We start from the raw sequence: 16,120 nt of genomic DNA on the forward strand, positions 1-16,120 counted from the left end.
GATCATGCAATTGGTGTACAAGAAGATTTCTTAGTTTTTCAGAAACTTACTAGTGGTCCCGGAGGACCCGGGTCACCCTTCACTCCGTTCATAGATATATTGCAAAAGCCCTGCAGAGCAAATCACATTTACAATGGATTATTGTGTTTGATTGCGACAATATATGGTGATTAAGTACATGAAGTGACTTCCAAATATTTGAGAAGAAGAATAACTAACTTTCTCTCCTTTTTCCCCTGTATATCCCCTGTTTCCCTGCGGAGACAGAAACATTTACGCAGTAAGAATGCAGAATATGTAACAAGAAAAGCACATGCAACAAATGCTGAATTTTCAGAGACTTGAGTGAGTAAGCACCGGCGGTCCTATAAACTCTGTGCCAGGGCCTTCCACACCCGGTGAAGGGGGTCCAGGAGGGCCGGGCGGCCCTCGGAAGCCTCGCTCGCCCTGAACAGAAACAACCACCGCCGGACACTTCATTAGGTACACCTTAGTTTATTATTGTAGTGGTACTGAAAACTTCCCTGAAACCTACTGAGAAATGTTTCTCTTTTTTTTTTCTTCTATTATTTTTGCACCTTAAAGTCACTATAAATCATTAGAATGATTTATTTCAGCCAGCCAATCAGAAAAAGAAAATTACAGAAAATAATGAGAACGTTGAAATAAATTCAAAATTGTAATTGTTATTTAACGAAAACATATTGATCATGATTTAAAAAAAAAAAACAAGAAATAATACAGGTTTTTTTTGTAAATGAAGATTTTTGCAGTTTAAATATTAAATGTACCTTTGGTTGCGTGTGCTACAAAAGCGTAAAGCAATCAGTAGTGAATCAGTAGTGAACATAATGAAAAGAGAATAAATATTATGATAAAGAATTGTATATTAGTGGTATTTTCTTAAATGATATTATTACATTTGATTGTATTTTCTTCAATCATTTATACCAACAACACATTGATGAATAGCCAGTTTTGAAATCAGAAGCCTATAAAAACATGTTTTTCAACGATTACATTTCTTTTCAAAGGGCGATTGGTAACAACAACAAAAAATGCTTGCAAATAGCCCAATGGTATTACACCAGAACACAATGAGCAATTTTGATTTGCTTTCGCGGGCCACATACAATCATGTGGCGGGCCGGATCTGGCCCCCGGGCCACCAGTTTGACACCGTGATTTATACAAATCATTATTTGATGAAGGTGCTATAAATGCATCTATTGAACCATATTAATTAAAAGACAATATTAGATGAATATATTTTAAACATATGATTAAAATATGATGATGCTGATGATGATTATCATTAGAAATAATAATTTCAATGACAATCAAAGGAGATTTTTAGTCTTTATTTGTATACATTTAATAGGATGAAATATTTTTATGCGCGTCCTACATGTGTGATGGGTTCAAATAAAGCACGTGTAAGAAAGACATATTTTGACATGAATACATCTATGACAACGAGACAACATGCAGGTGATCACAGCAACAATTGTGAAGCGGTAAGAAATGATGAAATTCTCACTTTATCTCCTTTCTCACTCTCAAAGGACAGCTTGTCATCCTGTCAGAGGGTTATTAAAAAAAAATAAAAAAATGCAATCAATCAATATACTGTAGCTCAAATAACTAATCATAGAAAATCATGCTTAATCTGTTTTTCTATGCTGGGTTGTACCTTTTCTCCAGGGGGGCCGGGTGGGCCGGCATCACCCTGTCAAACGCAACAATAACGGTCTTAAATGTTCACTTGCGTGGATTTAATGGCTTTCAAAATGTTTCCGTTGGGACAACTCACTTTGGGTCCGATGTAGCCTCGAGGTCCTGGAGGACCAAGGGGCCCGGGTGGTCCGCTGCCTCCCTGAGAAACACAACGTGTGATTAAAAACTTCCTGATTCCGATGTTCACACATACACACACAAAATACACACAGGAAGTCCAGGTGTGCCCGGAAAGCCTCTGTCTCCTTTGAGGGGGATAATGCCAATCGCACCGCCCGGATCGCCCTGCAAAAGAGTCCAGATGTTGCTATTGTAGAAATGATTTCATCCAAATGTTGCAGACGAGCCGGTGTTTGACGTATTAGTAGAAAAAGGTTCATAGGATTCTAGCAGACCTTAATTCCAGGAAGACCTGGGTTGCCCTGAAACATGAGGAAACACACAAGGTCCATCATTTTCATTTTTGAGATGACTTTTCAGAACATGTCATAATGCGAGCGGGTCATTGTGAGTGCTTACAGGAGGTCCTTGAAGACCAAAACCAGGTTCTCCCTAAAACACACACACATTGTCAGATGGGGCTGCGAGGGATGGATCGTTAACTAAGTTTCACTTTCAAACCAAGTGGACCAATGATGGAGTCACGTGGTATTCAATCTTCAAACAGACAACTGTGGGAAACCAAATGTGGCATACCAAACAAGACATTGCTCAATTTCTATTGCCGAAGCATTGGAAAAATGCTATTGCATACTGCTTTATCTATCTTTTTATTGATGCATTTGGGAAATGTGGTTTATGAAATCACCACTGTACTAATCATCTGCAAACACACAAGAGTCAACAGCAACTTGTAAATGTAGATTAGAAAAAGTCAAGGCTGTGCTAGTTCATCGATAGTACAAATATCTTACTTTGGTCCCATTGCATCCTGGGATACCTGGCGCACCGGGTGGACCATCGTTTCCATTGATTCCCTTTAAAAAAAATTCAAAAATGAGTGACCTATTCCTGTAGGGGAAAAAAAAAAAACAAGGGCAAAAACAGACTGGTGCTTACAGGTAGTCCTGGATTTCCTGGGAAACCTGGAAGACCAGGAGGACCCTGCAAGTGGAAAACAACAACAACAACATTGACATTTTCCATTGCATCACAATACGCTTCCTTTTCTCCCAAGATGCTTACCCGGACTCCTTTAATTCCAGGAGCGCCAAACTGCCCTGAATCTCCCTGAACGACAAATAATACGCACAAAGAAATAAAGTCATAATAATGACATCATCGTGTCGGAAAGACAATCTTTTTTTTCATCGGGAAGATATGAGCGAAGGTGCAGACCTTGGGCCCGATTGGCCCGGGCGGTCCCTCATGTCCTTGCATTCCTGGGAATCCCATGTTACCTTGAAGACCGGGGAGTCCACGCTCACCCTGAAAAAGTCACAAATGGTACACAAATCAATCAGTCCGTCGAGCAATCGATAGCTATGGTTTAAATCAAGAGCTTTTCACAACGATGCTGTCCCGAATAGAATAGATTCAGCTTTTATTTGTCTCACAATGGGCAAATTCATGTTTTTAAGCAATTTGGATAATAATCTACAGTCAAAAATATAAACTAATATTACAAATAAAAATAAATAATATGAAAGAAACTGGAAATTTAGATAGAAGATCAGAACATATGGCAATATAAAAATAATCACTAACTGCGTTTTGAGTGTCAGCTAAAAACTGTGAAGTAACAACAATAATAATAAAAAAAATGATTGCTTATAAATTATTAATGCTTTCAACAATGTTTTATCGATGAACTACAAGAACACATTTTGCATGGACGTTCAACCTTTTAGGGAAAAAATACTGCACACCAAATTGTTCTGATGTATTTCCCCCAGCTGCCACGAGGTGGAGACCTTGCACAAAGATTCAATTTATGCTCTTGTCGCGATTGGAGAGAAAAAAAAACAAACAAACAAAACAAAAACTTGGCTGTACTGTACGTCGTGAAAACATACTCACACTTGGAGCAAAATCATCTCCCAGAACACTTAGCACCTGCTTTGCGTCCGTTGTGTTCACATGTTGTGTTCGTAGTCCTGGGAGTTGTCATGGCAACTGTTTGTTGCGCAACATTGGACACCGATGGGACGCTCAGGGGAGATTTGCGCAAATGTGTTTGACCTTTGAACACCTTTCGGAATTTCGCCTGTTGTTGAGACTGTCAAGCATTTTCAAAACGCACCCAAAAAGCAGAAGTTGCATTGAAAATGGTACTTTAAACAAATAGTATTGGACAATATTTTATCACAGTGCTTTTCAAACTTTTTAGGCCAAGTAACACCATCACGACTAACATTCAGATTCAGTAGTGCATTAGAGGTCCAGGTGGTCATCAAAAACTAAACAAAAAATATGTATGTTTTCTCTTATTGTACTGTAAAATTATGCACAGCTTGAAGTAGTTAAATAAGTATTGAACAAAGACTAACAAATAATAAAATACATTTAAAAACAAACAGTTCTTGAAAATGTGATGCAAATGTAGTGTGCGTAATGTGTGTAAAACACAACCGAACTGTACTTGGGTGGTGATTCGGTCGCCTACCACCAGAGGGAGCCCACGTACCATTAGTGGTGCTTAGCACCACACTTGGAGAGTCACTGTTTTGTCATAAACACGAAATCATGCATCTATACAAAGTCTGGGGCAAGGGGAATACTGTTATATATATATATTTTAAAAAAAAAAGGTAATAATGGTAGCCTAAAAATAAATAAATAAATAAACTGCATTAAATACTGGTCATTTTTTATTTTCATTTAAAAATAGTTTGAGACACAAAAAAATTTACAAATATTTGTTTTATGAATATATCAATAGTCTATTCAAAAATAATAATATTACTATCTTTGTAAGGGCATACGTTTTGATAGATCTCATTACTGCTTGGTAGCTGGAACTCATTCACTTCTTGTTCCCGATGAGTGAACAGGGCGCTACTTCCTTCCAAACTGTACAGTGCGAGTGCTTCATATCAGCACACAAGACCACGAGGCCCAACGGAGCAGAAGAACGCGTGAAATTGCAGCGAACTCGGCCAACGTGAGGATAAGAGTTCTTACCTTGACTCCCTGCACACCACTGCAGTCACATTTTCCGCATGATGCTCCACAGCCCTGGGGGAGGACACCAGCCAGAAGAAAGGTTAATAAAGTTTTGTTGTTGTTTTTTTAAATGTCATCCAGTGTCTTAAGAAAACTGACCATAACGTTAGGAACGCATGCACGGATTAGAGCCGATACAAAATAATATTCTGAAGAAATAATGCAAAATAAACGGATGGATGAATGGAGTGTGCAGGTGTACCTAATAAAGTGTGTGGTGGGTGTAAAAAGGAAGTCAAAGACCAGCCCAGTTAGGGTGCTAAAAGGTTTGACATTTTAAACATTGGTGTAAATATGATGTGATTTATGATAATAAATCGGTCGCATTTGTACTTGACTACGTCAGGCGGGACTTGAACACAGCTGGTCCCCTCGCCCCATCTCCCCCATCTTCCTCTCCTCGGGAGGCCTCCGGAGTTTGAGCCCTGAGAACGAGCGTCTCATCCAATCCCCCCCCCCCCCCGCCCCCGCCCCCCGCACCGTGCAGCTGTTTGTGGACTCACGTGCCGGGCGACCAACCAAAACACCGTCAAGAGGTTTGCGGCGCTGGTGTTGGACGCGCTCGGCGAGTCTTGAGGAGAAGACCGCAAAAACAAAACAAACGAAAACAAACATGTCGCTCGTTCGCACGGCGGCAACAAATAAACAGCATCGACGTGAAACCGACATGCTGATTTGTCGTTTTCAACCTCACTTCCTGTCTGAGACTGAGCTTGATTGGCTGTCTTCCCTCTTTGGATGCGATCATCTTCAAGACAAGTGTCCAAAGTTTGGCCTGCTTCAAACCGTAACCCCAATTTGAAAGACTAACTTCAAGACATAACTTCAAACTCGAACTGGAATCCCTAATTTGAAACCCTAACCTGGTCTTGAAACCCTAATACTTTTTTTTTTAAACCCTAACCCCAGTTTGACATCCTAATTTGAAACCTCAACGCTTGCTTGGAATCCTAATTTGAAATCCCAAGACGTTAAAACCGCTAAACCAGACTCGAATCCCTTTAACCCGTCTTTTAGAACCTTAATCCTGGTTTGAAACCCTACTTAGAACACATGTGTAAAACCCAAGCTTTAAAACCCTAAACCTGACTGGAAACTGTATTCCGGGCTTGAAACCCAAATTGAAATCATAACCCTTGCCTTTAAACCCGACCTTGAAACCATAATGTGCAACCCTTTAGCTTGTTTTTTTAACTCTTTTCCAGGCTTGACACCCTAATTTGACACCCTAACCGCACATGCTTAGGCCAAGTCGATGTCACTGAGGACTTTCCCGCACTGAAAAAGCCAAGAATGCCTCGCTGGCTTCCACTTTTCTACGTGCGAGCCTCAGTGGACGACAGCAGACGCCGCGACAGGCCCGGTGATGAGTGAAGCAATATGTGGTTCTCACGCTGTATGAGCATCTCGGGATTCACACCCAGCCGGGTCCCACGTCTTAGCGCGTGCGGTCCGCCGAGGTGCGTCATTCCCCCGCCGAATTCGGGGCCTCTTAAACACCTTTCACTGTATCGCACCGCTTTCCCAAACACCTGCTTCGCAGCACATTAGCGTGATTTAAAAAAAAAGTGCGGATAATGTACTGAAAATGAACCACACGTGTGCTTCATTAGGAAAATAAAATTGGAGCTAGCGGCAATCACCGCTCCCGGTGTTAAATTAACTTTTTTTTTTTTTTTTTTTGCATGAGAGAACATGAGTGCCTATCTATCATCAGCACATTAAAATTTAAATAAATGCTTTTTTATAATGATATCATATACTGTGCATAGAAACAGTATTTTATATTGGCCCTTTTTAAAGCGGCAAAAATCGGCAGGTATTTTTTTTTTTCTTTTACACTTTTAATGAATTACAACAGAAGTCACAGACGGGGTTATTGAAACAAAATATGTTTTAAAAATCAACAAAAATGGGGGAAAAAAAAAATGGCCGATTTTTTTTCCCCTCTGTTGTAAAGTTAAACAAATACTAAAGGACAAAATATAGTAAAACAATCAGATGTTCCACCTGTAATTAATTTCTGTATTGTTGAAAGTGCTGACGTACCAAAAAGAAGTTATTTTATCAATTATATATATATATATTTTTTTTTTTAATAAATCGGCTGATTAATCGGATATCGGAGTATCAGAATTGACATCGGCCTCAGAAAACCCATTTCGGTCGGGCCATAGTTCTGATACCTAATGAAGGGTCCACTGAGTGTTTACAGTCATTTTTGGGGCTCGACTTAAAATATCAGCATGTAGAGGGGAGGTACACGGAAACGGTTGCTTCTTTTTGGTATACTGGAGTATTGATAAATTGGGGGGGGGGGGGGGGGGGGGGACTTTTTAACAAAGCCCAAGATATAAAGAACCAACACTTGTAAGACTTATCAGAAAATGTCTATATGATCCACAGAACAGAGTGGACGGAAGGCGTCACTTTGTGTACTTTGAGTCATTGAGTGCTTGTCTGCAGTCTCGCGCGTCTCCAGATGAAGTACACTATGTCATTCCCGAAATGTGGATGCCTCCAAACTGTGAAGAACCACTCCGTTGTCTTCTGGTTTCCTGGATTTTCGAGCGCGTGTTTGTTTACCGAGGACGGGGCACATTCCGACTTGAGATCCAAAATAGCAGCAAATGGGCGAATTTGCACGGAGGTGAGCACGGGGCACGGTCACATGGCCAGGAATGTCTGTGTGAAGAGGCTCAACAGAACCCTCAGAATAAGGATGGCGTCATCGGAAATACATGTCTGTCAGTGATGTAAGCTTGCCTAATGGTTGGAGCTGTTTGGGCAAAAAAGACAATAGTAACACAAAAACACAAAAAATGAGGTGCAGAAAGCAGGTCTCTGCGTTTGGAAGTGTCAGGTAGATGGGCCCCCGACAGGAATTTTGGGAACACGCTCCCCATTGGCCACTCGAGCGACCACGCGTGTCTGTTACGTGCAATCTGTAGCATACTAGTGCCGTCCGTTCCACAATGATTAGTTATGTGCGCATGGGAGTACATTTCCAATTTTTCTTAATTGACTCATTCTTTACTGATTACAACTGTATTGCTGCGTGCCTTTTTTTGTTTGAATGAATGTACATTGACCAAACAGCTATTCATTCCATTCTGGCCGAGACACACAAAAACATCTGGCCAATGTCATCCGCAGAATTTCCACTCGGCGTATCTGCTGCAAAAACATGCCGGCATTCCGAACATCCTGCAAGCTCCCAAGTGTGTCCACCGGGGGGCCAGACACCTAGCGAGCCCAACAATTGCAAACGCGACACATTAAAAGCACGGCAAAGTTTCAACATCGGTTTCATCGGACCATAAGGATTTATTATTATTATTATTATTATTATTATCTATTTATTTGAATTTTCTCACATGCGTTTGATAGATATCAAGAGTGTTTTTGTTTCGACATGAAGAAAATGGGAGATTGTTGTCACACGCAATAAATAGCCAGTACCCGCCAGAAATTCCTGCAGAGCCTTCAATGTTGCAGTCAGCCCCTTGGCAGCCCCTCTCACCATTTCAATCCATTCTGGAGGGATGTCCAATTCTTAGTCATTTCATTTTGTGCCATATTTTCTCCACTTGATGATTGTTTTAAGTCACAAAAATGTAGCATTTGAACACCGGTGTGTCGACTTTTTTTTTTTTTTTATATCCTCTGTAGGATTCCATAGTCAGACACTTATTTTTATTATTATTTTTTTTTTTATTACTAGCATACTGTTTCTCCCCGGTGTTTTATCGTGTTTATGTTTTGCAGTTGTTAACGTCTTACTTATTACACTTTTAAGGCAATAAAGGTTAAAAATGGAATGATATAACTCCCAAAAATTTGTAGCACTATTTCTTTGAGTGTTTTCTTAGTGGTTGTTCACTTTAATACAAAAAAAAGAAGGAAAACATTGAATTTTGATGCAGTTTTGGATCAAGGTGCAGAATGTGCAATTGATTTCTTTGTTTTTACCTTTCCATTGTTTGAACTGTCCGCCATCCTGCTCAACGAACCAGGAAGTCGGACGGCAGTTAACAAATGACCGGGTAAAAAAAATAACCAAACCTACGTCACTCCTGAACTTTAAAAAAAAAAAAAAAAACCATGTAAACTGTTCAGCGCCATTGTGAGTAATTCCTTCACATCAAACACTGAGTGAGTCTTTTAGCATCTTTGCCTTTTACAGCCCAACAATCTTTTATGAGCATTTTCCGGCACCTTGCGCTAATCCTACAGAACTTTTTCACTTTTTGTTTGTTTGGCATGACATGGCCTTCATGTTTGTTACCAAAGTTAAGCTAGAACTTATTTTTACACTTGTCTGACAGTTAAGAATGCTAGTTTTGTGTCTATTTCTTTTATTGGACTATTTTGGTTTAGTTCTGTCATAATAGAATCTGGCAAAACGTTAGCGTGCAGTAAATATGATGCATTGCTATCAAATGGAACGTATCCTTGAACCTTCACACGTGGATGCTCTTGTGAAGGTCCACTGAAATAATCGATGGGAGTCTTTAAAGATCCCTCGTGTCTACTTTGCAATCAGTCCCCAATCCACCGCAGATGCCGCGTTTCAACGCCGCGTATTCAGCGTTGTCATTTCTGGGCTCTTGTTATTGTTCGTTTACCACAGCGGCATCGTAACGGTCTGAGCCGCTTAACCTTGGAAATGACCCAGTAAAGATAAGCTGGCTGCGGTAAACCACACATCACGCCTTCCATATGGAGTCAGCCGGGAATCACGTTATCGCATCCGTGTCGAGAATGAAGCAGAACTTCAGTCGGCGCAATCAGGTTTGCTGTTTCAGAGGGATGTTTTTTGTTTTGTTTTTTTCCCCCTCACAGGAAAATATACAAGTGTGGCAAGTCAAGTACTACTTGTATGTTCTTTTTTTTTGGTTTTTTTTTTTTTTTTTTTTTTTGCTGCTGTTGGCTGCTGGGACATTCTTGACCTTCTGTGGACTGACAGGTTAGAGTGAGGGGAGAATTTTCTGTCCAACTGCCATACTTGGAAAACCAAACTCCTGGTACAAATCGCTCTGTAAACAGCACGCACGCGTGCGTGTGCGTGTAGAGGTGAGCTGGAATGCAGTGATTTAAAACAGGGGATGACATCATAACCCTGGGAATGAGAAAGTATCCACTTGGCTGTATTCTGTAAAAGTGTAAAAGTCTTAACCATCACTAGCTTGTTGTTTTAATTGTTGTTGTTTTTTGCCAGCAGTCATTTTGACATAGTAAAACAGTAAAAAAAAAAAAAAAGGAAACTAATAGGAAACTGAGCAAAAAATAATAATACAATAATAAAAAACTCAATTTCCACCAAACTCAACGTTGTTTTGAATTGACAATGACGTAACGGTAGCGTCTTTGGAATGTAAAAACTGAAAAAAATGGGCCTCAAAGTGGACATTTTTTTTTTTTGAAACAAGAACATTACTCTTTATGTCACAGCATTAAAAATCTTAGTTTGTAAAAACTGCGATGTGAAGACAACCAAAATCAATGTCATCCACAACAACAAGAAAAGGGAGTGGTGTTGTGGTATTGTTGTACTTACTACACCACGACTGCACCTAACACAATTACCGGTACTTAACTATTCACATATTTACATATCGTCACTGTCCAATAAAGGGAATTTATCTCCAAAATGTGATTTATTTATTTATTTATTTTTTTTTTAAATGGGTGTGAGGGTTTCCAAACGCAACCAAAATGAATTTTCTTGTGTGTTTGGGATTCAAGCGAAACGGGGCACATTGTCATGTGGTTGCTGCCGCGTCACGTGGACCCGCGTGGACCATTACCTATTGGCGAGGCTCTGGATACAGGTGCAGATGTGTACAGATATTCAAATCTAATATTTTGGCACTGTAGTTTGTGTTTCTGCGCCTCTACGCTCAGTGTATAGAATGTCCATAACTTTGATGGAAGACTTGACACCTGATTACAAATGACAGGCGTGCACAGTAGTAACACATCAACATGCCAGAAGACTGCCAGCTGAATCCTATTTTACGCAACTCGAGAGCATCTAAACGAAAACAGACCCTATTATGCTGAGAAGCGCTTGATGTAAAACATGTCCCGCTTCGGGCTTCGGCGGCGATTCATCCGCGCCCGCTACAAGCAATCAGGACCGTCCGTAACTAAACGCAGATGGATCTGTGCGGAGATGCTCTCACACGCAGAGGCCCTAGTAAAGACAAAAATCAATAAATCACTTTAAATACATTTTAAAAATGAAACTATAATGCGTGCTGTGAGTCGAAACCCACGTGCATGGGATGTAAACATGAAAGGCAAATGGATGCCAGCCATTGTGAAATGCGCTCACATGAAAACGAACCGCATTACCCGAGTGTACCACATAACCAAGCCAGAGTGAAATGTGTGGACAAAGTCAACACACTTGCACTTCAAGCAACAATATGTAATAACGTGGCCTTTTTGATATCCTTTTTTCCAAACCTAGTTGATGATACACTGGCTTGTATAAGGAGAGCATCCCTTTCGTTGCCATGGGGACCCTACAGTATTTACAATTAATGGACCAGCCAGGATGACTTTTATGTTGTGTTAGCATTCATTTGGATGCTAAAAGGATCTGACAATGTTGATTTCAATATGTTACAACACTGAATCTCAAAGTGTGATATGACGACTTTATTCTTGGATACAGCGGAACTTCGGTTTCATGGACTTGGGATTTAATGGACAGAAAAGTGTCCATCCCTTTCATGCATCACCGAGGTAAGTTGGGATAACCTTTCAAATTCGCTTTATTTACAAGACTTTTTTTTACTGTACTGGGTGTTTATAGCCCACAAAAAAAGTGCTTCAATATAACGGACAATCTGATTTAACTGACAACCCTCCCACCCCATTCGTCTGTTAAATCGAGGATCCACGGTATTCATACAAGTGTTTAAATGGTGCTTAAATATCACAGTGGTCACATTCGTTTTACACTTGTACAAGAGGTGAAAATGTTAAAATGTCGCTTGTACAGTTAATCGAGAAACAGAGAGACTGGAACAGATGATTTCTATCATTATTTACCACAGCGGCTTTCATGTAAATGAACGCTTCAATCCTGTAAGGCAAGCCAGACGGCAGAGAAGAACAATTCTTCCATAGTTATGTTACCCTCACCGACTCCAATGCAATCGCTGGAAGCACATCCGCTGGGACAGCAAAAAAAAAAAAAAGTGTACATGTCAGCAAGTGTGTAATATGAAGCGGGACACTGGGCAGGACCCCACAAGCCCACGCCGAAAATGTGCAATGCAAAATGAACCCTGCAAATGGGAACATTGTTTTAGGGACTTTCTCAGGCATTGAATTGGCTGCTCTCCACTCCGGTGTGGTAAATTGCGAGAGGAAGGAGGATTCGACGTCCCCATTTGTTCAATGAAAGTACAGTACCTCCCTGCAACGTTTCAACTGCCGACAAAATTGTCACAATTTGGCCAAATTCCAAATCCAGGCCACATCAAAGTCCCCCTTGAGAAGAAAAATGCCACAATTTGACCGGGGTCTCTGACCCCTCCTAATCAGTCGCTCCATCTGCATCGCATCTTGACCGGTCACATGACCCTCGCGGGCTCATCCTGTTGCACTTTGACCTCCGATGAGGTCATTAGAAGGGATTTAAGGGGTTGAGAGAACAGCCTTTAATGTGAGGCTCATGTTGATAAGCGCACTCTTCCCTTTGTGTGCGCCGGCGACAACTGGGTGAAAAGCCGCTTTGTTAACAAATTAAAAAAGACTCTAATCATTGCACCCTAGAGGAGGGAGGGGGGGGGACTTTCCTGCCTGAACTCCAACAAACACACACACACACACACACACACACACTTGGGCTCTACCCAAGAGGAGCTGTTGGACGTTGCCGCATCTCATAAAGCAGGATTCTGTCGGAATGTTGCAAGAAAAAGTCCCAATATTACACGCACTGGGGAATAAAGTTGTATTTTTTGTCTGCGAAAAAGTGTGTGGAGTTATTTCTGAGGAACTTACAGAAACTTTTCCACAGTCACATGAAATTGTTGATGCTGTTAATGGTGGACAAAACAATGACTAGTTCGCTTTTTCTAAAACTGAATCTTTAACATCCTCCTCAACAATCCTCATGACATAAATCATATACTATTATTGTAATAGAAGTTTAAAAAAAGATTTTTTTTGACATCAAATTTCTCCGAATATTAACATTTTATTCTCCTAAAATTAAGACTTTCTTGTAAAACAAAAACAAAAGTACGAAAGTCTCGTAACTTATTTTTAGGCGTTATAATTTAGCTTGATTTTCATATCGTTCTAAATTTCCTCTTCCTGATTCAAATCTCGTAAAATTACAAATTTATAAGTTTCCACTTTATTCTACACCTATATTTTCTATGTAAAATTCTGACTTTTTTCTCCTAATGTTCCAAAGTTATTGTCATAACAAAAAAATTCTCATAATGTTAAGAGTGTTTTTACATAATATTTTGACTATGTCTAGGAAAATTACAACTTTCTCCTAATATGAAGATTTATATCATAAAACTACAACTTTGTCTCTTAAAATTCTCTTGTATAACATATACTGTACTTGTAATATACGACAACTTTAATCTTTTAAAATGACAAATTAACTTGTAAAATTACAAATGTATCCCCCTGACAATAATTTTTTTGGGGTAATATTTTCACACTTTATTTTCGTAACATTCTAACTTTAGTCTCATGAAATAACAGCTGTGGTTTTTTCAGAAAATGGCAGCTTTATCCTTGTAAAATGTACTTTTTCCTCGTAATGTTTGACATTACTGTCGACAAATTACAAACGTATCCTTTTCGCTGTGGCCTTAATACTCTGCCGGTTGTGCAGCACAAGGGACGCAATGTGTCGTGATGTCATCGCAAAGTCTCGAACGGCGCGGAGCGGGTGGGCGTGAGAGCGAGCGCCTAACTTTGTCGGAGCATTTGTTGCCCTGTGAGAAAGACGCCGTTGACTCGAGGAGCACTGGAGCTGCGGCCCTGTGAACGCGCAGCGGTGTGACACAGGATGTCGGGCGGAGGAAAGCATTCTTTCTCTTCCTTGCCTTTTATGCTCACAAAGACAAGAAGGGGTTGGGTCGCCTTCTCGGGGGGGGGGGGGGGGGGTCTGCAATCTGGAACAGCCTGCGGAACTAGTAGAATATTCTCATTGTAGTCTGCATTCACTGGTCACTACATTGGGTGCAATTTATTTCAGTCCAAATACTTTTTGCTGTGGTGATACCTTTTTCTACCATGCCCAATGAGTGTTCTGGTCCCGTACCCTGTAAGCTAACGAGTCCCATTCTTGTACTTTTCCTCACGGGAGCTCAGTTAAGCCAGCATCAGAGCAATAACTTTGCGCGTGTTGTTTTTTTCCTTTGGTCTTTTACGCAACAATTATTGCGGTACATAACAAGTGAAGAAGAGCGTAACGGGTCACGAGTGAATGAAATGAAGTCAAAAATGTGGAGCGCTAACGTTAGCATGCAGCCGCCGGCTACCTGCCAACTAGCTTTAGCGGCTATATGTAGCAAAAGATAGTCTTAGGTTTTTTTGGTTTTGTTTTTTTAAGATTTTATATCACATTAGTGTGTTACTTTATTGTTAAACTTGTGACAAGTGTAAGTAAGAATGTTGAAAAAAAAAAAAAAAAAATGGATGCCAGGCCTGCGACGCGCTTTCATCAAAGTTAAGAGCGTGTTCCAAGACTTTTGTAGCTCTAACTTTGTTGTTTTTACACTTGTTTCACACTGGAACAGACATCATTTTGCCTTCCATTATTTATTATATGTAAATTTGGTTTGCATCTCATTAGCTATTGTACTCAACGCTGCGGCTGGTGCACGTAGTTCAGCTCATGGCTTTATTGCAGCAACCTTTGTAAACGTGGTACATGAAGATAGCAGGAACTTGTCTCAAAAGGAGCCTTTTTAGTCCCAATATCCTCGCAAAGAAAACACGTGATGATAACCATCTAGAGTCCAAAACAACGCTCTATTGTTGTTTTGCTTCCATATCAGGTCGCGACTGCGACGTCACGTTGCCGTTTGAACCCGCAAATTGGCTGACGCGCACATTTCATCACAACAGATGCGCTGTCCGATCACTTAAAAGACCGACTGGAAGGCTCTCCTCACGTGAGCCGCGTCACGTGACCGGCCTAACTCATTTCCTCCGATTAAGCTTGAGAAGAAAAACAGCGGCGTGGAGGGTCGGCGTTGTCAGGAGCCTGCAGCAATGGCACAAGGTGGGAAAAGAAGGCTTCAAAGTGATGAAGCGCGCCCATTCTTGGATTTTGGGAAGTATAGTCCGACTTGACTCCGGCTTTGCGATCAAGCCAAGAGTCCGTAAGTAAATAACAATACTGGAAGTAAATGGTCAGAACAGTCACAGCAGACGTGGACCACGGCTCGGAGGGGCAAGCGCCGAAATATGCATTTGGCTCGATGTTCCGGTTCCATTTCTAGGCTTTTCATTCATTTTTCAGGCTGAGTGAAACATGAATCAAACATAGCAGCCAACTCCTGTGAGCGAGACGATTGAGCCATTTTTGTTATTGTTGTGATCGTGGCAGCCTGTCCTAACATTTTGGTGACATTATTTCCATAGTTAAGCTACATCCAAATCATTTCATTCTGTTAATACTGAGCATGATTATCTTTGCAAAGGCTGGATTTTTGAGAGCTTTTGTAATGATTCTCGCGTGCAGGTGTAACAAATATTAGTGCCAAAAGGGTTAGGCTTAAAGACTTTGAGCGATCATCGAATATACTCTAACTGCAGATACAAGAACATAACAAAGCATTCGCTTGACTAGACCTTTGCTTTTTTTATCTTGCACCTGTCACGGTGATGGAAGCTCGCCGGGAACAGCTGAGGATGAGTCGTAGCCAAGACTTCCCTCTTTGTGCAAAAAAATCCAGCGTGTCCTAAATCTGTCGTCTTTATTATCATCTGTCAGTTCGAAGGAATGGACGCGCGCAGGTCAAGAAACATGCAGGTGAGAACCGCATGATTTGCTACGTGGGTGCCATTGCGTTCCGTCAGTGTGGAGGCTCAAAGCATCGTTGTCATCTGCGTCTCGTTCCTCTCCATCAGCTCCCATCGATGTGTCAGAAATTCACCATCATCTTCTCAACCGCTGTCGGCGCTTTTAACACTTCGGTTCGCCAAAAGCGGCGCACCT

The 16,120-nt window shown here is 40.8% G+C and overlaps 1 protein-coding gene across 1 annotated transcript in view; it reads right to left on the reverse strand.

The window, feature by feature from the left end:
- col4a1 (collagen, type IV, alpha 1) overlaps positions 1-16,120 on the reverse strand; it is a 34,075-nt gene that overhangs the window by 13,607 nt on the left and 4,348 nt on the right. Inside the window, exons 2-15 of the mRNA XM_061792053.1 lie at positions 4,861-4,914; positions 3,076-3,165; positions 2,923-2,967; positions 2,797-2,841; positions 2,652-2,714; positions 2,257-2,289; positions 2,133-2,159; positions 1,948-2,022; positions 1,814-1,876; positions 1,694-1,729; positions 1,541-1,579; positions 358-447; positions 220-255; positions 51-110 (exon numbers count right to left, since the gene is read on the reverse strand). Coding sequence (XP_061648037.1) covers positions 51-110; positions 220-255; positions 358-447; positions 1,541-1,579; positions 1,694-1,729; positions 1,814-1,876; positions 1,948-2,022; positions 2,133-2,159; positions 2,257-2,289; positions 2,652-2,714; positions 2,797-2,841; positions 2,923-2,967; positions 3,076-3,165; positions 4,861-4,914 — 756 coding nt within the window. The remainder of the gene's footprint in view (positions 1-50; positions 111-219; positions 256-357; positions 448-1,540; positions 1,580-1,693; positions 1,730-1,813; positions 1,877-1,947; positions 2,023-2,132; positions 2,160-2,256; positions 2,290-2,651; positions 2,715-2,796; positions 2,842-2,922; positions 2,968-3,075; positions 3,166-4,860; positions 4,915-16,120) is intronic.

This window comes from Phyllopteryx taeniolatus, chromosome 12, assembly GCF_024500385.1.
Source record: "Phyllopteryx taeniolatus isolate TA_2022b chromosome 12, UOR_Ptae_1.2, whole genome shotgun sequence".
Classification (NCBI taxonomy): domain Eukaryota; kingdom Metazoa; phylum Chordata; class Actinopteri; order Syngnathiformes; family Syngnathidae; genus Phyllopteryx; species Phyllopteryx taeniolatus.